Source organism: Phascolarctos cinereus, unplaced genomic scaffold, assembly GCF_003287225.1.
Source record: "Phascolarctos cinereus isolate Bilbo 61053 unplaced genomic scaffold, phaCin_HiC Scaffold_9;HRSCAF=440, whole genome shotgun sequence".
NCBI classification, from domain to species: Eukaryota; Metazoa; Chordata; class Mammalia; order Diprotodontia; family Phascolarctidae; genus Phascolarctos; species Phascolarctos cinereus.
Window position 1 is genome coordinate 9,140,198 of NW_027556402.1, and position 25,330 is coordinate 9,165,527.

At 38.7% G+C, this 25,330-nt stretch overlaps 1 protein-coding gene across 1 annotated transcript in view; it reads left to right on the forward strand.

Annotated features, from left to right (window-relative positions):
- The window catches only part of BLTP1 (bridge-like lipid transfer protein family member 1), a 210,527-nt gene that overhangs the window by 55,865 nt on the left and 129,332 nt on the right, over nt 1–25,330 (forward strand). Inside the window, 10 exon segments of the mRNA XM_078148243.1 lie at nt 370–487; nt 7,344–7,499; nt 7,772–7,869; nt 11,114–11,292; nt 11,432–11,538; nt 13,487–13,695; nt 16,073–16,300; nt 17,435–17,572; nt 21,987–22,166; nt 24,087–24,215. Of these exon segments, the coding sequence (XP_078004369.1) occupies nt 370–487; nt 7,344–7,499; nt 7,772–7,869; nt 11,114–11,292; nt 11,432–11,538; nt 13,487–13,695; nt 16,073–16,300; nt 17,435–17,572; nt 21,987–22,166; nt 24,087–24,215 (1,542 nt within the window).

Genomic DNA, 25,330 nt, shown 5'->3' on the forward strand with positions numbered 1-25,330 from the left:
GAGCCTGGGGTGCCAGGCGTCATTTGCTCTGGAGGGGAGGGAGCAGTAAGGTCTGTGCAGGAAGCTGAGAGCCTCATCTACCGCTCCAGATGGCCTCCCTTTGTACTTGATAAGTGTCATAACTTGGTCTCCAAGTTTTGTGAGTGCATTATGACTCAGTATTAGAAATTAATAATTAGATCAGTAAGCTCCTTGAATAAAGCAGCAAGTATTGACCTTCAGCCACAGAGAGCCTAAGATCCTAGAAGTGCCTTCTGTTCAGCTCAGCAGGAAAATAAGTTTTAATTACTCACCATTATACATGATTGACTCTTCATTTCTGATGCTGTTAACACATTGTCACATTTTAAGCTCTTATCTGGTTCACAGTTCCATGTCAATGCCAGCTATCCCCGAATATGGAATATGCCTCAGACGTGGCAGTGTGAGCTAGAAGTTTACAAAGCAACTTATCACTTCATCTTTGCTCAGAAGAACTTCTTTACAGGTAATTTGTTTGCCTCAGAATCAACTATGAATAAATAAATGTGATTGCGTCTGGCAAGTTTTGTTTGGCACTATTCAGTAGAGTTTGTTTGCTTTTGCTTTTATCCTATTGCTCTTACCCCACAGAGAAAGTCTTTTAAAGATACTTCTCTTCCTTAACCCAAGGAAAAGAAAGAAGAAAGTTTAAAAGAAAGGGAACATCTTAACTTTGGCTGGTACTTTGTTTGAATAGGAGAGATGATAATGTGTGCATCTCCAGTATGGAGATGGCAGTAAGAGGGGCTTCCCAGTTTCTGGTGGTATTATGTATCATTCAGTAAACATTCATTAAGCATCTACTGGGTACTGGGTTTACAAATGTGAAAAAAGAAAAAGGAGCTCAAATCTAATGGGAGAAGACAACACCCAGACGGATGGTGGGAAAGTTGGAGAAGTGCCCAAATAGGGCCGCCAATCAGAGGGACAGAGAGTGGCGAAGAGTTAGTGCCCCAAAACTGGGGGCGTCTCTCTGGGGCCAGGTGGAGAAGAGGAGGTGCTATCAGTCGACAGTGGAAGGATCCAGATGGGTAAAGCTAGGACATTCCATCTCATTAGTTTAGATGTTCACTAGTAGTCTTTATTAATTTAATCCAATGTATTATGGAATCTGAACTCCAAGGTGAAATGTTAGAAAACAAGCACAGTCTAAATCTAAACAGAAGATTTGGATGACCTGGTTTTAGACTTGATTGTCTGAGCCCGTTTTCCATTTCTTTAACTTAAATTGAGTTGATTCCTTTTGGGAAAAAATGCTTTGTTTTTCCAAGTATCTTATAAAGGTTTCATAGTTCATGAACATAGTACCATAGAGTGTTTAAAAAAGCCATAAAATGAGAATATTTCCTTAATTTATTCTATACTGTTAGAGAATTTCACTAAAGCAAAAACTCTTTTTCATTTCAGGTAGAACTTTTTAGAATGCAAAATGTACAAGCAATTATAGTGAAACCTAAGAACACTTTGAACGTGGGCAGTAATTCACCTCAATTTGTTATGAATAATGATTTTTTTTAGTCCAAAGGAAGCCCAAGTTTTACTCAGGTCTGAAAGCCAGTAAGCTGTTTGGATGGTTTCTTGGGGCTAGTCTAGATTCACTCTTCATCCATTTGTGTGTCAGTGTGGCTTAGGAAAATTATCTGTCCTAATGATATCACTAATACTAAGTCATTAAACTTTGTAGGATTGTGTATAGCTTAAGTCCAGTCTCAGTGTGGGAGATGAGGGGTGCCAGATGATTAACATGTGCCAAAGCGGGAGGGGTCACTAATAAGATTAAAAGAATGAGGCTTAATAAGAAGGGGGTCTACAGGTAGAGGTGGAAGTTAATAGCATGCAGCCACTGTAGCGGTAGGGTTTTAGTTGTGATAAAATAAATGGACAGTCATCTGAGATAATATAAAATATACAAAATGTATTTGATTTTAGATTAAGAAGATATAAAATATCAAATCTTTGTAATCTCAGATTTGAAATTTACAGTTTTTTGTTTGAGAGAAAAGATGTTTATCAGGGAAGTAGTAACTGTTATGACTTGTTAATGCTTTCCATATGGCAGGTTGAATTATCAAGAAATATTACAGTTCATCTTTAGATGTTAATTTTAAATCATCACCCTAGTGTAAAAACATAGCAGAGTTCATGCCTAGACACCTCACTGAATGAATAGTGTGTATTCCCAAAAGGATGTTACTTTTTAGAACTTGAAGTTAGGAAATAAAAGTTGGGGTAAAATTAGTAAAGTGATTGATGATTGAATAACTCATTGTTGTAAATTTTCATTAAGCAAAGATGTTGATGTAAATAGGCTGGAAAGAAAATAGCTCACATTTTGGGACAGAGTTAATTCTTTGTCATCAAGTTAATCAGCTTTGCAAACAACAGCAGTAACTGGGTAAATCTTCAGCACTATTGTCATATCTCATAACAATTCAGCCAAATTCATCCCACAGTTATTAGGTCTCTGTTTGATTTCATTATTTCCCTGGTGTTAGGACCTTGCGGGGGTCTGGCTTGGAGTTCATGCAGTCAGAGAGGTTGAGAGAAAGTGTTAGTGAGAGTGGCTGAAGGTGAGGAGGAGCAGAAACCCTCCATGACTTTCTGAGAATCCCCTCAATTATTTAAGTTAAAGAAATGGAAACATTCAAGACAGACAATCCAGTCTAAAAACAGGTCATCCAAATCCAAATCATGCCACAAGGACGCCCCTCAAGGATGGGAGTGGGGGAAATGTGTGGACTAGTTCTGCGACCCCTGGTTTGGAAGTGTCGCTTCTTGGCCGGTAACTGTTATCTTTTACAGTTGTTTAACCTTCGTAAATCTGAAGCTGTTTGGTTGATTTTCATGTTTGTGAGTCTTCAGCCCTTTGTCCTCATCGCAGGATCACCAAGTCTTTTAGTTGTTTGGGTTTTTTTCCCCTGTAGAGTTCTTGTTTCCAAATACTTAGATCATTTCCGTGAGCTTTTTTTCTGGAAGGTCAGATTCTTACCATATTTGAAGTTGAGGTTTAGACTGAATTCTGTTATTCCAATGGAAAACCAACTGCTTACTCTCAATGGGTACATCTCATTTTAGGTGCTAGTTTTTGTGTTACTTTGAACAGATAGTAGAGTGGCCATTTTGATGATGGCATTCTGTTGATTCCACCTTTTCTCATGAGGACTTGTTATACAATTGTGTGACTTGTGTTTGTGGAAAATCTTTCCCATCTCTCATGGTTCTTCCACACTGCAATAGACTATTAAGGGGCAGTCTATGTGGTGGGTACCAGGCTCGGCACAGGGGATGCAAAGACAGAAACGAAACAGTCTGTGCTCTGGAAGAGCCACAGTCCAGATGTCCATGCAGAGGGCTATAAAAAAGAGACAGAAGTTAAATTTGAGAGGTGGCAGTAGCAGCGGGGACAAAGGGATATCAGAAAATACTTCATATAGAAGATGGTACGTGAAATGAGTCTTGGAGGAAACGAGGCACATCATAGGAGTGCAGATGGCCAGTGTAAAGACAAGGAGACGGAAGGTAGAGTGCTATGTATGAAGAACAGTCAGAATATGGCTGAAAAAGGAAATAGGGGCCAGCTTATGAGGCATTTTAAGTGATAAACAGGAGTCTGCAGTTTGTCCTAGAGGTAATTTTGCAATAGTCTAGGCAGGATATGATGAAGGTCTTACCTAAAATGGTGGGCTGTGTGAATAGAGTGAAGGAGGTAGACGAAAAGAGATACTTTGGAAGTAGAAATGCCAAGATTTGGCAGTTGATTTGAACACCAGTGAGAATAAGGGTAGAGGATGACACTGAGATTGTAAACCTGGGAGCCTGGAAAAATGGCAGTTTGCTTCACAGAGATAGGGAAGTTTCGGAGAGGGGTCGATTTAGGGAGGAAGATCATTCTGTTTTGGATATGTTGAAGTTAAGTCTATAGGACAAGGGGAGGATGAAACCAACCTGACAGGGGGAAAGGAGCATTCTTGCCTAGTTCTTACAACACACCCCTTTAAACAACATTAAAAAGCATGTCAAACTAAGTTCTGAGCAGAATAACCAACAAAACATCATTGTTAGTAATTTAGGAGGACAGAAAGTGAGTTCTGCATACAATGGAGTATGGACTGGTGGGGAGCATGGTGAAACAGAAGTGATGCCAGCTGTGGGCCGTGGTGGCGGCAGCAGCAGCAGTGGCAGTACCAGGAGCGACCGATGCACAGGGATGGTGAGGGGACTGAACACCGGATCAGGAAGAGATTCGAGAGAGACTCCTGTGCTAGGACCAGGCCTATGACCAGGTGCCGTTTGGAAGCACCATTATTGCCCGTTTCCCAGTTCTGGGTCACAGTTCCAGAGCAATGAGTAGCAGTTAGAGTTCTGAGGGAACAAGGATGAGAGTGAATACCAGAACTCTCCCCAGATCATACCACCTTCGAAGCATACAAAAGTTCCAGGCCCCCAGACCTAGCTAAGAAAGTTTCAGAACATAAAAGCTAGACCAGACCAAATACTCCACCTCGAAGGTGAGCAGAGCCCAACTCTTAACATAATGGCCAAGGTCAAGATATAGGCTGGAAAAGTGAGGAAGCAGCAGCAAAAAAAAGAACCTGACCATAAAAAGCTACTATGGTGACAGAGAAGTTCAAGTCAAACACAGAAGATAATGATGAAAACATCTACAAGCAAAGCTTCAAAGAAAAGATGCAAACTGAACAGAAGCCCAACAAGAATTCATAGAAGAGCTAATTTTTTTTAAAGAGCAAAAAATGATTTAAAAAATCAAATTAGTAATAGAATAAAAATGGGGAAAAGAAATGAGAGCAATGCAAGAAAAACATGAAAAGAAAACAGCTTAGTAAAAGAGGCACGAGAAATAGTGATGAAAATAACCCTATAAAAATTAGAATTTCCACTTCTTCAAGGAAAGCTAATGACTCCACAAGACATCAAGAAACAATAAAACAAAGTTGAAAGGGTGAAAAAAAAGAAGAAAATATGAAATATCTCATAGGAAAAATAGCTGACTAGGAGAGATCATTTAAGAATTAGACTACCTGAAAGCCATGATCATAAAAAGAGCTTAGACATCTTATTTTAAGAAATTAGAAAGGAAAACTGCCTGGATAACTTAGAAGACAAAATAGAAATTGAAAGAAACCACCATTCACCTCCTGAAAGAGATGCCAAAATGAAAACTCCCAGGAATATTATTGCCAAATTCCAGAGCTCCCAGGTTAAGGAGAAAATAATTGAAAACAGCCAGAAAGAAAGTATTTCAAATACCGTTGAGCCAAACAAGATCACACACGATTTAGCAGCTATACGTTAAAGGAGCGGAGGGCTTAAAATATGATATTCCAGAAGGCAAAGGAGCTAGTATTATTATCAAAAATAATCTACCCAGCAAAACTGACTATAATTCTTCAGAGGGAAAAATGGACATTTCATGAAAGAGAGGACTTTCAAGCATTCTGGATTAAAAGATCAGAGCTGAATAGAAAATTTGACATCCGAGCACAAGACTCAAGAGAAGCATAAAAAGGTAAACATGAGACATAAGGAACTTTAATAAGGTTAAACTCTCACATTCTCAGATGAGAACATGATACATATAACTCCTAAGAACTTTATCATCATTAGAACATCTACGCTTCTACACGCACCTGGTAAATCCTCTGTAGGAGCTTTGACCAGCTGTGTGTGGTTGTCTTCCTCTAGCGCTCTCAGCCTTACATCGTGCCATTCTCTACCTGTCTCCTCATTCACATTTTTATATTTAACAGTTTTATTTCTGGTTTGTTCATAAAAAGACGTGGTGACAGAAAATAATTTCTTTTATCAAGCATTCTAATAGCTGCACTTGGTCTATGTAATTATAGGTTGTTGGTTTTTTGTTTTTTTTTTCTCTCTTCTATGTTCAGGTAATGGCAGGAAATTGTAGATTAGCCACTTTGTAGTTTAGGTGTAGGGAATGCCTGGTATTTCTTAACAGCTGTTCTTTCACCAGTTATTTCCTTATTGAATTACATTAAATGAGTCCAAAGGGACAGATTGACCCAAAGATAAGACTCTTAATAAATACTGCAAGGAGCCTCAGGTGTAAAAGATTCAGTGTTTAGACAGAAGTGATGAGCTGTTCTGGGAATAAGTAGCTAGTTTGGAATTAACATGATGAAGGGATCAAAGGAAAACATAACGTAACAGTAACAGAAGGTCTAGCTATAGCTGATTAGTATTTTCTAGGTCACTGTGATATAGTTATAAATTAAATTCTGATTGTATCATTTAGGATTACATTTAAATATGTCTCTGATATCTTTTTAATTACTTTAAAGATGGTAATCAAGGAAAACACTCCCATGTTTAAGATTTTTGTTTCTGTATACAGAAATAAGAGAAATTGCATTTTCTGGTTTGAGGAAAGAGTAAGTAACAGAAGTGTTCATAGAAATTGGTTTGCAAAGCACTTTCCTCACAGCAAGTAACGTTAACATTTTGCCTATATTACATAGGAGGAAACTGAGAGCAGAGTCAAATGACTTGCTGATGAGCATGTAACATCTTTTGATTCACCATTCCAGCGTTCTTTCTACTATTAAAAAATAACGATGTTTTAAAAATCATTTGGTAATCAGAATGATCACTTATTTTCTTGTGGTAGACTGTTTTGACTTCCTTGGATTATTGTAGTTTGATTACATCATAGAACTTTTTACCTTTCTTGTTTGTTTGTTTGTTTGTTTGTCTTTTGGTTTTAGGCAATTGGGGTTAAGTGACTTGCCCAGGGTCACACAGCTAGTAAGTGTCAAGTGTTTGGTCTGAGGCCAGATTTGAACCCAGGTCCTCCTGACTTCAGGGCCAGTGCTCTATCCACTGCACCACCTAGCTGCCCCACTTTTTACCTTTCTTAAGCCAAATTAAGTTACCCTATAATTTATTTTTTATCTTCTGAGTAAACTTTGTCATGTTATTGATTCTTTTAACATGTACTTGCATATAAATATAGCAGTTAAATCTTAGAGAAGAACATTTGGAATGTAATGTGAGGTTATGTAACCTCTCTGTTAAAGACATTATATTCTATAGTTTCTCTCTTTCCTTGACCAATTACAAAACCCCTATTTTAAAAATAATTGTCTTCCTGGAAAATGTGCTCTGGATATGGGGAGGCCTGCTTCGAAGAGGGAAGGATGTGGGGACATTGAGACAGTCTGTTAATTATCTAAATATCTAAGATTGAAGACTCATCATTTTGGCTTGAAGATTCATTTATTTGTGTGAATCTTATGCTTTGGTCTAAATCGGAAATAACATTTCCTTTTAAAAAATCATTCTAGATTTAATTCAAGACTGGTCGAGTGATAATGCCCCTGATATTTTTTCATTTGTTCCATATACATGGAATTTTAAAGTTATGTTCCATCAATTTGAAATGATTTGGGCAGCGAATCAACACAATTGGATTGACTGTTCAACCAAACAACAAGAAAATGGTGAGAATTTTTTAAAGTAAAACTTAAATACTTTTCCCATTAAAAATAATACTGCAAGGAAAATTTGTCTTGATCTTTATTTCATGGGTACTAGAATTAAATTTTTTTAAATTTTCTATAATGAATGATAAAGCTGTCTAAAAATTGCTTTAGTTTTTGTTGGATTAAACTATTTTTTAAAATTTAATTTTATTTGGGGATTTATATTAGGAAAGCTTTTTAATTGACCAATATTGAATTAAATGTTTAAAAGAAATTCTCTTCTCTTTTAGTTTATCTGGCAGCCTGTGGGGAAACATTAAATCTTGATTTTTCTTTGCCTTTTACTGACTTTGTTCCAACTACATGCAATACAAGATTCACTTTAAGGGTATGTATTATTATTAAATCTTGATTTTTCTTTGCCTTTTACTGACTTTGTTCCAACTACATGCAATACAAGATTCACTTTAAGGGTATGTATTATTAAGTACGTAATTTACAAAAAAAAGCTCTACTAAGTTGTCTAATTGAAACAAATGTAAGCCTTATTTTCAAATACTTTCCTTCCTTTTGTTCAGCCTCACCTGGCATAGGGCTTTAGAAGTGGGTGCCAGTGCATCTTGGAGTCAGAAAAACTGTGTTTGAGCTGTGTCTCTGACACTTCTTAGCTTCTACTTTCTTCCCAATAAAATGGGAAGGTTAAACTTGCCGCACTGACTCCCTGATTGAGTGGTTGTCAGGAGAGGACTTGGCAAACCTTAAAGTGCTTTATGAAAGTGAGTTGCTGTTATTTTAGGTTGTCCATTTATCTTCTTCAGGGTCGCAGTTTGCAGCTTATGCACTAGCCTTGTTTTTATCATTTGCTGGTGATAGTTCAGTATTATCTTCGGCTCTTACTAAACTACTTACTACCTGTGAGGTCTTCTGAACTCCAAATTCGTTGTTGGTAAAGTGGTCATGTTAGATTATGGGTGGCCATTAGCAGCTGTGGGGATCAAGAAAGGTTTCATGTAGAATGTTAAGATGAAGCAGAATTTTTAAGGAAACAGGTGCTTCTGAGAGGTTGAGGTGAGGTAGAAATGCATTCTGGGCACATGGGACAGCCAGTGCAAAAGCTCTGAGTTGGGATAGGGAGGGTGCTGTATGAGGACCAGAAAGAAGATCAGTTTAGGTGGAGTGCAGAGTGTAGGAAGGGATATAATGTGGGATGAGGTTGGGGCTGGGATGTGGACTTTCAGAGCCACGCAGAAGAGCTTTTGTGTGATCCTAGAGGAAATAGAGAGCCAGAGGAGCTTACTGGGGGAGGCAGTGTCCTAGCCAGATTTGTTCTTCTGGAAAATCATTTTGGTGGCTTGGAAACAGCTAGAAGGTTCTTATATTAGCCCAGGCAAGAGGCAGTAAGAGCCTAAGGTATCAACTATATGAGTAGAGAGGAGACAGATGTAAGAGAGAATGTGGAAGGGAAGTGACAAGATTTAGCAAAGGATTGGATATGTTTGGATAAGAAGCAGTGAAGAGTCAAGAGCAGTGCCGAGTTTGCAAACCAGGGTGACTGGAAGGATGGTAGTGCTTTCAGTAGAAATGAGGAGGCCAGATTTCTAAAGGTTGAGAAAGGAATGATAGGAGGAAATTGAGAAGGAGCATGTGTGCCAAGGCATCTTTTTTAGGAGTTTGGCTGTGGAAGCTGGGGGGCATTTCAGACCATAGGAAGTTCAGGTGAGAAGTGGGTTTGGGGAGAAGGAAAATGTGTTCTGTGCTGGACATAGTGAGTTTTGAGGTGCCTGTGGAGCATCCAGTGTGATTAGGCGGTTGCAGGTGTGTAGCTAGAGTTCAGGATAGAGACTAGGGCGGATTATTATAGATATTAGATTTACTTGCCTGAAGCTGTCTGGCATTTAGATCCATAGGAACTGATGAGATCACCAAATGAGAGAGTGTGAAGAGGGAATAGATGAGGGCCCAGGCCAGAATCCATGGGGTATACTTATAGTTAAAATGTATGATGCGGATGATGAGTCAACAAAATAAACTGAAAAAAAAGAGTCATACAAGAAGGAGGGGAGGCAAGACAAAGCTGTGTCATGAAAAATTAGGAGGCTTTGAGATGGATGGAAAAGGAGGAGAGAAGTTCTCTCCAAAGAAATCCCTTTAATGTTAGCCTTCTTTATGAGATTTACAGTTGAGGCACTTGAAACTCTTTGAGCTGGGAGAGCAAGGATAGTTTACCTATCAGATTTATGGATAACAGAATTCATGACCAAACAGGAGATAGAAAACATTATGAAATGCAACATGGATAACTTTGATTACATTAAATTGAAAAGTTTTGCACAAACAAAGCCAATGCAACCAAGATTAGAAGGAAAGTAGAAAATTGGGAAGTAATTTTTACAACCAGTGTCTCCGATAAAGGACTCATTTCTAAAATATGTAGAGAATTAAGTCGAATTTATAAGAATACAAGTCATTCCCCAATTGATAAATGGTCAAAAGATATGAACAGGCAGTTCTCAGATGAAGAAATTAAAGCCATTTTTGTCATATGAAAAAATGCCCTAAATCACTATTGATTAGAGAAATGCAAATCAAAACAACTCTGAGGTACCACATCACACCTCTCAGATTGGCCAACATGACAAAACAGGAAAATGATCCATGTTGGAGAAGATGTGGGAAAATTGGAACACTAATGCATTGTTGGTGGAGTTGTGAAATGATTCAACCATTCTGGAGGGCAATTTGGAACTATGCCCAAAGAGCTATAAAATGTGCATGCCTTTTTCCCCAGCAATAGCACTTCTAGGACTGTAACCCAAAGAAATGATAAAAACAGGAAAAGGACCCACATGTACAAAAATATTTATAGCAGCTCTTTTTGTGGTGGCAAAGAATTGGAAATTGAGAGGATGCCCATCAGTTGGGGAATGGCTGAACAAGTTATGGTATATGAATGTAATGGAATGCTATTGTGATATAAGAAATGATGAGCAGGCAGACTTCAGAAAAACGTGAAAAGATTTGTATGGACTGATGCTGAGTGAAGTGAGCAGAACCAGAAGAACGTTGTACACGGTAACAGCCATGTTGTGCAATGACTAACATTGATAGACTTAGCCCTTCAGAGCAATGCAAGGATCTAAGACATCTTCAAAGGTCCCATGATGGAAATGCTATCCACATCCAGAGAAAGAACTATGGAGTTTGAATGCAGATTGAAGCATGCTATTTGCTGTTTTTTTTCTTCCGTTTTGTTTTGTTTTCTCTTTCTTGTGGTTCCTCCCATTGGTTCTAATTCTTCCTTACAACATGACTAATGTGAAAATGTGTTTAATAGGAATGTATATGTACAGCCTATATCAGATTTCGGGCCATCTGGGGAGGGAGAGGGGGAGAAAAATTTAAAACTCCAAAGCTTATGAAAGTGATTGTTGATAAATCACAATAAATTAATAAAAAAGACTAAAAATAAATATTACTTAAAAAATCAAGATATTGGGGAAACACTCTTGGAAATTTATTTTTATGGTTTTTCTTATGTGTAAGGGAGTTCTTGAACCATATGTTTTTGTATTTCATATTTTAATATGGCAGATTGACTGTTTGTGGTAACTAATTTTAAAATGTTAATTTAGGGAGAAGATGTCGATCTTCATTTATTTCTACCAGATTGCCACCCTAGTAAATACTCATTATTCTTGTTGGTGAAAAATTGTCACCCAAATAAAATGACTCCAGATTCTTGTATTCCTGCTGAGTGTCAGAGTGGCCAGAAAACAGTGAAACCAAAATGGCGAAACATCACCCAAGAAAAGTGAGTGTGTGCAAACGTTTTGGTTGGGCCTTCCTCCCCTTTGGAGGCAAGGTCAGTGCAGTGAGAATGCTTGTGATGGTTAGTGCTCTCCCACCATGCGCTTTAATGAAGTAGAAAATGATTTCTTTCCTTTGAACAGGGCTGGCTGGGTTGAATGCTGGACTGTTCCAAGTGTGATGCTTACCATTGACTACACTTGGCATCCAATCTATCCTCAGAAGGCAGATGAACAGTTAAAGCAGTCATGTAAGTATTTTCACGTGTGCTCCGTCTTAAGCCTTTGGATGCTTTTTGGTTCTTTTCTCCAAAAGTCAAAAGAATAAATGTAAGACAGTAATCAGTCCCTCCTCAAGCACTTATTAAGTCCTTACTCCATCTCTGTACTTGATGCTGGGGGTACAAAAACAGAAGCGAAAGAAATGGCACTTGCCCTTTATCAGGAGACAACTTGTGTGTAAAGTGACGGCGAGGTAGGTTTGGAGGAAGGAACGCCCGGAGGGTGGGGCGCCAGGAAAGGCTTCATGTAGAAGATGGCCGGGAGCTGGGCTTTGAAGCAAGCAAAGTATCCTTGGAGGCGGAAGTGAGACAGCTGTGCCATCCAAACGGGAGACAGCCAGTGCGGAGGTTTGGAACTGGCATAGTGTTTTCTACATGAGGACCAGCAAAAGGTCCTCTAGTGTGTCTAGATGCTAGTGTGCAGGAAAGGAGGGGTGTGGTATTTCATGAGGTTGGAAAGGTAAGTTGAGGCCAGGAAGGGAAGGACTTTAAAAGCTACCCAGAAGAGCTTCTGTTTGATCCTGTAGGCAGTAGGGAGCCATAGAGGGTTTTGTTAGATAGAGTAGGAGAGTGACATGGTCAGATCTGGACTTTGAGCTTTGTGGAGAATGGAATTGGAGTGGGGTCAGGATGAGGCAGGGAAACAATTAGGAGGCTACTGTAATATTATTGGCAAGAGTTGATTAGGGCCTGTCTATGGATAGAGAGAAGGAGGGGCTGGTTCAGATAGAGGTAGAAGTGCAGGGTCAGGGACAGGGAGGAGTTGAGGATAATTCCAGGGTTGCAAACGTGGATAACTGAGAGGATTGTGGTACCCCTAACAGAAGAAGCGATATGGGAAGTGTGGGTGGGTTTGGGGGGGCAATAGAAGGAATCCTGTTTTGGACGTAATTGAGTTTTGAGCTGCCTGTAGGCTCAGAATGGCTCAAAATGTCCAATAAGCATATGGCTAAGTGGGATCAGAGTCTACATTTGGGAATAATCTGGGTAGAGCTGCTAAGGTCACCAACGAGAAAATGTGGAGAGAAAGTACAAGAGGCCCAGGAAAGAACCTTTGGGTACATCCCTAATTCAGGGGGCTTGCTATGAAAATGAATCAAGAGAAGATGTTTATGCTCTTGTTTCTTGAAACAGGTATAAAATCTTTGCAAAGGATTTTGATGTGATTATAAATTATATTGCAGAATTCTTTATCGCATTAAGAGAATTTGTTCGTAATCGTGTAGAAGTTTGTAACTTTGTTAGAGATGCTAGGTGTAAAAATTTTAATGAAATACAGATTGGAGAGTGTTGGTTATTCCTGTTCAATACAACATACATTTATTTAGCACATATAACATGCAGGATACTCCTGCTTACATCTACATCCTGAACCTCATCCCATCAGATTTTTGTGGGTACCCTTTACGTGTAAAATACTTGCCTTAGTGACAGAAAGCAGTCCTTTCAGGACATCATGATACCGTTTGCAGTTAAATGTGTTCTGAAATTTTTTCACAAAATTGTACCTTGAAATAGCTAAGTTAGGGTAAATTTAAGTGATTATTTTGTTTGTTGTAAGCAAGTCAGAAATCTTTGACTATGACATGCATGATGACATTCATAATGTCATGTATTTGAATAGCTTTTTGTGATCAATTCTGCATGGTGAGGTTCTCCTCCTAACATTTATTGTCTGTGATTTGTGTACAGGTTTTTTTTTTCTCACTTTTTAAACCTTTGAGTCCTTTCTGAAGCCAATTAAAATACTGCAACGAGCTTCCTTAGTGACTTCTTTTTTACTGTCGCTAGAAATGTCAGCTGATTTGTTTGCTTCCCTAGTTACAAAATGACTTATTTTTAGCATTTTCATTGACTGCTTTGATGAAGTCAGCAGGTATTTTTGGTTGTCCAAATTAATTTTTTATTTGTTCTAAAGTGTCAGAGATGGAAGAAACAATGTTATCTGTACTAAGACCATCTCAGAAAGCATCAGACAGAGTTGTTTCTTCTCCTACAACCTCTTCACGCCCTCCTGTTGATCCATCAGAACTGCCGCCTGATAAGCTTCATGTAGAAATGGAACTCTCTCCAGATTCTCAGATAACCCTGTACGGACCTCTGCTGAATGCCTTTCTGTCTATAAAGGTAGGATCGAAGGAAGATGTACTTTCACAATAGTAGCTGAAGTAATTTAAATGTGATTAAAAATTGAAAGCGGTGCTCTCCATTCCCTGACCACTTAAAAATTATTAGCTTAGGGGTTTTTTTTAATAATTTATAGAATGATTTGACAAGATTTTAAGCAGATTTAATGAAGTTTTATTGCAAAGGTGTTTTTATGCCTTTTGGTGTACAGACTTTCAAACACCAAGTCGGCAGACCCTTACTAATCTTACTCAGAGTGATGGGAGGATGTTTTATGAGGGACCAACTGAACCTGTTCTCAAACTGTGAATACCTTTGCTTTAAAAAGTCATTTCAGCACAAGCATTTTTGATTGCAAAAGAGCTGATAGCACTTCAGTAAAAGCCAGATTTTTAATTGGACGTTTTTAGTGTTTAAACTGGGCAGGGAGTAAGGCTTTTTCATGCTCACTTCTCAGAGACAGCAGTTATTGCTGGCTTCTTGTTTCACCTCTTGTTCATGGTCTCTTTTTCCTTTCTGGGCACGGCAGTCACACTGAATACATTCTAGCTCCTTCCTTGAGATGAGTATGTGATCATATCTGGAGCAGTGAACAGGGAGTGGTAGAGAGGAAGGCAATTAGTTGTCAGTAATGGGGGAGATAATGTGTATAGCTTTGGGATAGGGATGTAGACTGGACCGCTGCTTTCATCAGTGTAGAAAATTGTCTCCAGTTATGCAGACTGACTCCTTTTGAGTCACTTAGAGCCTCTGGGCACGGGTTAGAGCGCTGAGAGGTTGGGCGCTCTGCCCCATGCCTGTGAGAGACAGAACTTGAATACTCGTCCCCCTGGCTTGGAGGCCAACTTTCTGTCTGTTAACTCTGCACCGCCGCTCCAGCATCTTGAGGAGCTCAGCAGTTTAGAGGACTCAGATACTTCAGAGCTTTTGTCTCCTTTAAATCAAAGATTGTCTACTCTAAAAACAGTAAGTGGTAAGTGAAAACGTTTTCAGTCTCTGTAAGGGAATGGTTCTTAGGACTAGTTTGGAAATGTATTGTGAAGCAAGACCAGCATGCAGATTAGAACGAGTACAAGTAACAAGGTGATTGTGATCTTCCTGTCGCGTTTGGTAGGTGCTGTGTTTGCTTGCTATCACTCTCACTGTGTGAAGTCTAATTCCTTAGAACAGGGGTGGAGAACCTGTGGCCTTCAGGCCACATGTGGCCTTCCAGATGCTTAAGTGTGACCTTCTGCCTAAATCCAGATTTTACAGGACAAGATGAAGGCTGCAGGTTCCCCACCCCTGCCTGAGAGCTTTGCCATAACATTCTATATTCTGTGAATTTGCCGTGAAAAAAGTTACTCCAAGATGTGGAAGATTGGGGCCTTCAGTACTGGACCTTCTTTGATGATATGTAGAACAGACTCGCCTGATGCTTACTCTTCCCTAACCAACGGTTTTTACTGTAATTCCAGATTTTACTAGTCAACTTGTTTATTTAAGGAGCTCTCATTTTAAAAGTACATTTTGTTTGCAAATTTAAGGAGAAAGCAGTGAATAAATTACTTATAACACTTTGATTTTGAAAAGTTATTTTTAAAGATATTTAATTGACACATATAAAAAGGCTAAAAAATACCATTCACAGTTCCCATGGAAGTTTGGCACAAGCTATTTTTGTGTTAGATAATTTAGCAGAGATTGGTTGAGTAGCAAAAATGAATATTCTTATGAACTTGTAATACTCTGTAGCTGTAATAGATGATGTCTCAAAAGTGTTTTGGAATACTTTGTATTTAATTTTGCATTTGAAACTGTATAGCATCTCTAAGAAAAACTCATGAAGACATGCAATTTAAAGAGTACTTTTGGTCAAATAATTTCAAAACCTGTATTTCTTTCCCACTAATGAGTTATCATGAATTTCTGTAAAATATATTAAAATTAGAAATTATATAGGATTTGGCCAATTATTATTTTTTAAAAATAAGTGCTTCTTCAAGTAGGAGAAAGCAGCAATAGAACAAGAAAAAAAAATAAAGACATTATCCAAAAAGGATAATTCAGAGAGTATCGCTAAGTATATGTGCACACACGTGTGTGTGCGTATTACTTTCTCATCTTTAGAAACCATGAGAATGAACTTACATATGCATTAAAAGTATCTGCTGCAAATACAAGGAAATAGGTTGGTTTTCTTAAATGATTTTCTATAGCATATCATTTCTTTATAGTCACTTGACTGAAGAGAATAAAGAAAAGATCTTCTGATATCTATTATTTGTTAGTTAAAAATTTTAAAATGGACTCAGAACAAAACAATAGCTGCTTTGTGGTCATGTCCATTCTGTCGTTGGACAACCAGAGTTCTACTTCTCTTCTTCCATTTCCGCAGGAGAATTACTTTGGAGAAGATGACATGTACATGGACTTTGAAGAAGTGATTTCCAGCCCTGTCTTATCGCTCTCCACTTCATCCAGCTCTGGCTGGACTGCTGTTGGAATGGAACATGACAAAAAAGACAATGAGGCATTGGCCAAACCGGTCCATCCCCTTACCTTGCGTCCATGGGACATCACAGTGCTCGTGAACTTGTACAAGGTTCACGGGCGCCTTCCTGTTGTAAGTCACGTGACGTGGTCCTCGGAACCAGGGCTTCTTCAACTTTTTCCCCTTATTACCTCTTCAGCACTTCTTAAACTGTGGGTTGTGACCCCCCCCCCCCCAATTCTTCATGTATCTGTTAAAAAGTTTCGTTTTTGCTTTTTGTAAACTGGGTGAATGACTTTTCTCTGTAGTGGGTGTATGTTCTATTTTGGTGTATATCATTGCTTTACTGTGTGCTAAGGGTTGTCTAGGGTATGGGAGGGCACAAAGATAGATAAGACATGATCCCCATCCTTTAGGAACTTCATAGTCTAATGAGGAAGATTATACAAATAAAGAGCTGCTGTAGTGTAAGATATAGATTGATAAAAATTATAAAAGAATTAGAAGTAAAATACTGTGTAGAAGTTAAAAGGAGGGAAGCATTACTTCTGAAACATTAATAGTTTTTTGAATTTATTAGGAATTTTTTGTGTACATTCCAGTATTTCTACTTTGTTTTGTCCCTGGGAGATTGCGGAACATTTTGTCTTAGTACTTACTGTATTTCACATCCTAAAATTGTCCTGGCCTTTGTTCATCTATAAAATGAAGGGGTTAGATTAGATCACCCATGGCTCCAAATCCTGTAATCCTAGATGTAATTTTAAACTCCAGAACCAAGTCCCGAACAGCTTCCTTGTTTTCTGTAGGTCCCGTAGGGCTTCTGTAGGCTGATTCGGAAATAGGATTTTCTCAGAATTTGTGTTCCGTAACAGCCCTAGGGGTGATCTTAGGATTTGCAAGATTGGCTAAGGATTGGGTCAGGTGATTCAAGGGTCTAGGGTTAGGCAGCAAGGCCTCAAGCACTCAGGCCAGATGTGCTCTGCAGTGGCTCAATGCCAGGAAACAGGGGGAGGCTACATATGGAAATTTAATTCTGTGAAGTCAGAGTTGCTCAGTAACTTTAATTCCCCCTTCATTTGCAAAGTAGTTATTGCTGACCTCAGGGAGATACAAATAAACTCCATTTTTATGGTATTTACATAAGAGTACTGTTTTTTTATTTGGCTACAGAAATAATAATACTGTGTCTTTCAGGTACATGAGTTGTTTGTATTCCTGATCACATGTCTGTGTTCTGATTGTGGCACTTTGTCTATCTTTCAGCATGGAAGCACTGATGGTCCTGAATGTCCAACAGCTTTCTTGGAAAGATTATGTTTTGAAATGAAAAAAGGATTTAGAGAAACCATGCTGCAACTTGTTTTGTCCCCACTAAATGTATTTGTGAATGATAACTACCAGGTAATACTATATGGGAGTGAGGATGGCCAAAAAATCTACTGACATCAGCTGATGTTCTTAGAATCCTTGTGATGTGATAGATCCAGTGTATGGCTGTGCTAGTGATGTCATCTCTCACTTGAATGCATTTAAGCTATTGAATGTTAAGTATTAAGAAGAGATGCATTTCTGTAAGCTAGGGTGAATCTGTAAATGGCGACCTTTTCCAGTAATTGACACATAATATGATATGTTAAAATTTAAGAAGGATTTTCCTTGCTACGGTTTTTTCCGACAAATAGCATTTTACCAATTTATGAATGAGAAAATCGAGAGCAGAGAGAGAGGCCTTGGATGTGGTCACAGAGCTGAATGTCTGAAAGGGCTTAGAACCTGAGTGTCTCAGTAGGTCTCTACTTCTTCTTCCACCAGACCATGTTAATTCTTTTATCAAGAGTCATTTTCGTTGTTGCTCTTGAATCCACTAATATTATACTTCTTTTTTTCCCCCTTTTCCTTCATTTTAAAGTGTCAGATGGATAACATTTTTTTGTCATTGAAAGTCATTTGAGTTAACAGTATGAAATAATGCTTTACAAATTCTAATCCTAGATGAAAAGCAGACCATAAACATATTGACTACTTTTGAATGGTGACTGGAATTGACCATCTCCATATAGGCAGTTGGTGGATTATTATATGGTTTACTTAAAAGATGTTTTTGTAGTTTTCTTGGAAGATTTATTTACTGCCTTTTGAGCTCGTTTTTGATTAACCACCAGCCTCGTTAGGTAGCCAGTATTGTCCATTCATTCACTGGCTGTTTAGATTCTACTTGAAGAAATGGCCTCACCCTAGGCTGCCTTTTTTGTTGTTGTTGTTCGAAGCACTGTATTGGGACACTCAACTGCCAGCATTAGGTGATGTGTTTTCTGGAAATCAAATTCATTTCAAGATCAGACTAAGTAAAACATAAGGAAAATTTAAATTCTAGAAAATTATAACCGCATATACATCTACATACACATAAGTTTTGGATCATTTCTTGGAGATTAGCACTATTCCCCAGTTTATTTCTATGCTGTGAAAAATCGAGAGTTAACTATATGTTGGAAAAAACATTTCTTAAAGAAAGATTAAGATAATCTTTGTGAAATGATGCATAAACCATAGCTAAATAATTAGATGAACCACTGTAGTTATTTTACATGGGAAGATGGTGGAGAGGCCTCTTGTTTCCTTCCTTTTGGAATTGAGAATGAAAGAACCTTGGGGGAAGATGAGGGAAAGAGAAAATTCCTCCAGAGGGACTGGAGTAGGTAAATAGGTACTTTGAATCCTGAAAGACATACAAAACCCATTGTAACTATTAGGGGAAACTTTTCCTCCCTCTGCCATCACTGGACTTCTCCTTTCTGTCTCCATTTCTTTCATTCCCCACTCAATGCTTTGCAGTCTGGCTCCTGACCTCACCACTTGACTCAAACTGTTCTCTGTGAAGTTACAAATATTCCCTTAATTACCAAATTTGATAGTCTTTTCTCAGTCTCTTCTCTCCTCACCTGTCTGCAGTATTTGAAACTATTGATTATTCTTTTCTTCTCTATACTCTGTCTTCCCCGGACTTTCATGACAGTAACCTGTCCTGGTTCTTCTCTACACACCTAACTGATCCTCAGTCTGCTGTGCTGAAGAGCACATATCATGCCTCCGTGATACAAGTCCTTTGGGTATCTCCCAGATATCCATTCTGGGCCCACTTCTCTACTCTCTCAGCTCTTTCTCCTGTGGTGACCTCATCTGCTTCAGTGGGTTTAATTACCCTACCTATGCTGAAAATACCCAGCAACGGTCTCTATCCCAGAACTTTATTTTTGCATAACCAGTGGCATATTAGACACGTCACGTTGGATGTTCTAGAGACATCTCAAACTCATCATCTTTCCACTGAGATTCACCCCTCTTCTAGACGTCCTCATTCTACCACCATTCTTCTAGTCACGCCATCCTCCATCTCCTGTCTCTGTGCCTTTGCACCAGCCACACCCGAGCCAGGAACACACTCCTCCTCACCTCCCTTTCACAGAATCCTTTTCTTTGTTCAGGCTCCAGAGCCACCTCCTTGTTGAAATCTTTCCTGAATCCCTCAACTGCTAACACTCTCCCTTTCAAACTACCTTGTGATTAACTCTGTTATCCTTCCTTGTGTTTATTCTCTCCATGCTTTATATGTCCTTGTTTATTTGTTCATCCAAATGTACATTTCTAGTAAGTAGGGATTATTTCATTTATTGTATTTTTGTCTCAAGCCCCAACCTAGTTCTTGGCACATAGGCCTATCCAACTTAATAAATGTGTTATTGATTAGAAAACACTTTAATAGATCTAGAGGAAGAAAGCCCCACAACCACACTTGATCAGGCCTGTTTATGGGTATTTGCTTCTGCCTTGGGCTTATTCATTTAGTTGTAGCTAGTGAAGCTTCAGTACAGAGGCCCATAGGATTATTTGTTTATTTAGGTCTGGAAGAGACCGCAGAGGCCACCTAAACCTAGCAAAGTATTACTATGCCATAGAAAAGGATCAGAATGAGGAATTCTTGAACTAATAAGAGTCTGAAGTAAGCAGAACCAGGAAAGTACACAACGACAATCAGGTGAAGTGGAAAGAACCACAAAAGAGCCATCAAGGGTGATTCCTCACTCCTTCTAGAGGGACAAACTACCACCTCTCTAAGGCAACCCAGACAACTTTTGGACACCTCTGATTTTTAAGAAGATTTTCCTGATGTCAGTGAGTCAGTTTTTATTAAGCACCTACTCTATCTCTGGCTCTGTGCTCAGTGTTGGGAATACAGTCACTGCCCTCAAGGAGTTTACAATCTAATGGGGGAAGAGAATCCACAAAAGGAAGCCAAAAAACAGGGGTGAAGGAGTTAAGTTGGCCTTTCTGCAGCTAGAGAGAACAAGTATAATCTGTCTTCTTCATCCTACCCGTTTGAACACTTTCGTGTTAACTCTGGAATCTTTTTTTCTCCACAGTAGATATCCGCATTTCTTTCATGTGTTTTCAAGATGTTTCACTCATATTTGACCTCCCTTGGATACACTCTAGTGTAAGAGTTTTCTGCCTCATAAAGTGTTAGTTTCGTAATATTTATTTTCCTTTGTTTTGTAGTATTTATTCAGAGGCATGTGGACTCAGATGATTTAGAGACCAATATTCCCTTCTATTAGTAATCTCTTACCTGTTTAGTGTAACTGTTTTTATTCAAGGTTATTAATTCATTTTTCTTCCTCCTGTGATCTTTGGTAATTTCTGCATTTTTTTCTTTATGTTCCCCTGTTGCTCACTCTCTGACTCCTTCCCTTTTATGTCACATCCCCTGATGACTCGACCTCAAAGCTCTCTTAGCCTCTTCACTTTTAATTGGCCACAGTCTTCACCCTCAGGTGACTTCTGGGGGTACAGAAGTGGCCTTCCTTCTGGCCTGGTGAGCCCCAACTGCTTCATTTCCTTCTGTTCTTTCAGTCTCAGGCTGAGCGTGCAGCTGTTTGTCATCAGGACAGAACATAGATAGTCACTTGAAGGCCATTAATGTTATTATTATTATTTTTTTGCTTATAAGGATTTAAGTTATTACTTTATGTGACCAGACTAAGCTCTGATGTGATAATGAAATTATCTTTTTTTTTACTAAATTCTTCTTTATTACTTTTGTTTTTTCATGCCTTCCTAGGCAGAGCAAGCTTCTGCTTACCTGTACCTCCACCTCCTCCAAATAGTGTGGGTGTTGGAGGGGAGGGGTGGAGTTGAGCCCTCTTACTTGTTGCCACAGAACAGTGGGCAAAGGGTGGGGGTGCTGCTGGCAGCAGCAGCAGGGGGCTTTCTGAGTGGATCCCAGAGCACAAGTCTATGAGTACGTTTTTTGCAGCATTGTCTAGGGGTGGGGAAGAGCTGTTGAATGAGCAGGTCAGGGATTAGAGATTAGGCTTCTCTGCTTTTAATTTAACAGATTGTTACCTCTAGAACTTGTTGGGGTTTTAGACAGTGGAAACACTTGAAATTAGTTAACTTCTTGGACATAATTCTTATTTTGGGGAGGTTTGAGAGGTCTTGACGATCAGAGAAAATGTCTAGTCCTCCGTCTCTTTGGCCGTATGATCTGTAAGTCTGACCATGTGTTTGGAAATGAAGGTGATATAAAAACAAAAGATAAAGTTTTCAGTAGTGTTTTTGTTGCTTCTTGTTGGTTTGCTAATGGGTACTCAGGGGTTACTAACCAGCAAGAAATTTGATTCTCTCCTGACTACTTCTTTCAGGGTCAGGGGCCATTCCAGAAAGTACAGTTTTATTGTGTATCTGCTTTGATAGTTTTAAGTTGTAATGACATAGAGTCTTTGAGTACTCATTGTGTTCTCACTGTCATTATCAGCAGCGACCTCCTGTGGATGAAGTGCTTAGAGAAGGTCACATCAGCTTGTCAGGTCTGCAGCTCCGAGCACATGCCATGTTTTCGGCAGAAGGTCTCCCTCTGGGAAGTGATTCCTTAGAATATGCATGGTTAATTGACGTCCAGGCTGGGTGTCTGACAGCTAAAGTTACAGCACCACAGGTATGCTCAGTGTTCGACATGGTCTTAACATTTCCTAATCCAATCTTTTCTCTATATTGAAGCCAGTACTTAGAATGGCTGGAATAATGGGAAAGAGCCTACTGTTGTTCAGTTGTTAAAAAATATTGATTCCCTAGGTATTGACTTTCTGTAGCTATTGATAAGACTGCTCCCTGAGTCCTTTTTATAGGAGCTATAACAAATTTAGAACTTGATTAGCAGATGGCGAAACAGAGAAGGACTTCTCTTTTTGAGGTACAGCTGGCCTACAAGGAATATGATATATTATTCTGCTTGATGCTGTCATCAATCTGAAACTTCCTTTGTTAGGAAATTCGTGACATCAGCCTGACATGTAAATCTGAGATGATGGAGCTTATATCAGAATACACAGTTGTACTTCTCCAAAATTGTAAAGAAATGTAGGCGTCAGTAGGCACAGTAAGATATACATTGTACATTTTGTGTGCTTTTCCCATATGGGGACATAGCATGGATCTCTCAGACAACTAGACTTTCTGGCCGGATGTATCTGTGGAGTGCAGAGCCAGAGAGCAGGGTTTGTGAGCTCTTAAAGGTTAGGGGACAGGTTAGGGGCGGGAAGGGTAAGTTTAAATCATCTGGGCAAAGCCATGATCTACCATACTTCTTGGAGCACTCTTTCCCAATACATCTCATCTTCTCTTTAAAGAGTTCAGTGTAGAATGAGCTAGTAGCTGCCGTTTTTTGAAGATGGGCCAGAGAACACAGCTCCTCCAATTGAGGACAAGTTCATGGACACACAGCCCTGTCCTTGTTTATTTTTCCTCTGTGAGCATTTAAAAGGAGCGAAATACTTATGAGTTAGTAACGGGTTTTGTCATTCTGTCATAATTATAGCATCAAAGATGAATGGTAGAGAGATGATCTCTCTCTATGGCTCCAGAGCGGGAAGGGATGTTAGCAGCCATTTAGTCCAATGCCCCCCATCTTATAGGTGAGGAAACTGAGGCCCACAGAGATTAAAGGACAGCAGGTATCATGTGGCAGAGCCAAGAAATGCGTGTGGAACCTCACATTCCTAATCTAGCATTGTGTCCAGTGCGCAGTGGCACTAGTTGTTCTGTGAGTGCCTTTCTAGCTTTTTTTGTGTGTGATCCTGGGCCTCTAGGACCAGTGCACTTCAACTAGACCACATTGCCTTCAAGTGTATAAGGTATCAAGCCAACGTTATTCACAACTGCTCATAGATCACTGAGCAAAATAAAGGAATTCATATTAGTTTAATTAGGTTTCTGTTAAATTATAAAACTGATTTTTCTTCATTGCCCATTGTCCGGGCATTGTCTTACTTAAATATGGTAATTAGGTATTATATAAAAGATAGGAAATCATAGCTTGGCATATTTATTATAAGGTACAGATTTGCTGTATACTTTTTTTTTTTGACAAGGCATTTGGGGTTAAGTGACTTGCCCAGGGTCACACAGTTAGCAAGTGTTATGTGTCTGAGGCTGGATTTGAACTCAGGGCATCCTGATTTCAGGGCCAGTGCTGTATCCACTGTGCCACCTAGCCACCCCGCCACCCCTGCTGTATGCTTTTAAGCTCAAAGAATTCAGTTACCAAACAGGAAAGCTTTGCCCTGAAAAGAAATAATTGCTTTAGAAATTGCTGAAGTGGATTGATTTAAAATTAAGATACTTTTCATTTTTTTTTACGTCACTTTGTCATTCATAAGTGAAAGACTGAAGAAGCAAAACAAACGATGTCAAGATATGAGAATCATTATGTTGGCTTATAGCGAGTAGGTTATTTGGTGGCAAGAAAATGACACTTTTTCTTGTTACTTCAAGCTCTGCTCGCCTTTTCGTAAGCTCTTGAACTCTGTTACCTTGTTTTCGATGCTAACGGTGCTGTCAATCTGTCACTGCCCTGTAGCTGGCATGTCTACTGGAATGGGGACAGACATTTGTTTTTCATGTGGTGTGCCGAGAATTTGAGCTGGAAAGACCAAAATCTGTAATATTATGTCAGCATGGAATTGATCGTCGCTTCTGTGAATCTAAGGTATTTCAGTCGTCATACTGGGAATGCTGGGAATACATAGACTCCTTAAGATGAGTTAACTTTTAGCTGCATGTTCTTTCCAAAGAAGGTAGAATCTAAAATCTAGTATTTTTCTCTGTTATTTTATAATCTGGAAAACTTCTTTTAGCTTAATATTATTATTTCTAAATGCTGAGAATATAAAATAAAATATCCAAAAATCTTAGAGGAAATTTATAAAAGTATGATTAACGCACTTTACATGGGTATGGTGTTTTTTGACCTTTCACATATATAGCTCATTAGATCCTTACAATGACCTCATAGGGCTGAGATTATTCCTATTTGATAGATGAAACAGAGGCAAAGATAAGTTAAATATAATTTTAAATTTCTCCCTACAAAATAGCTATTCTCCTATTAATGAAATGAAAATAATTTATATTACATGTAATATATATGTAGATATAAATATATAAACATCCACATCTGTATATTATATCTATCTATACATGAATGAATAAATGAGAATTAGAATAATCTATAAGGTCCCTTACATTTCTAAAAGTGATAATATTCTGATATTCCTTGTATTTCCTTTATTTAGTTTTGTGTGTGTGTGTATGGATAGATATCTGTCTGTATATTTCTATATCTGTCTATCTATACAGACACAGACACAGACACACACACACACACACACACACACACACACACACACACACACACACACACACACACACATATATATATACATATCTCCTTTGTTAACCTTTTCATTGTAAAGCATTTTTCCCCCTAAACTTTGTTAAAACTCTTCAGTTCCAATCATGAGATATACTTTTTTGGGTTTACCATTGCCAGCTCTTGCTTAGTCACACTAAAGGAGTGTTTCACTCAAATAAAGAAAAGTTTTACTTTAATACCCAAAGACCCCTTTCCATACCCAAAGACCATTCATATCCTTATTTCTAAAGCAGAAATGTAAAACTCATGGCCTCCCAGATTGAAAGGTAATTGTAAAATGTTTGACGAAAATAAATACAAGTACAATACAAGGTAGATGATGTTGATTTGTGGTTTTCTAAGTCAGTGTATGGCTGCAGGAATCCATTTCTATTTGAGCCTGATGCCCC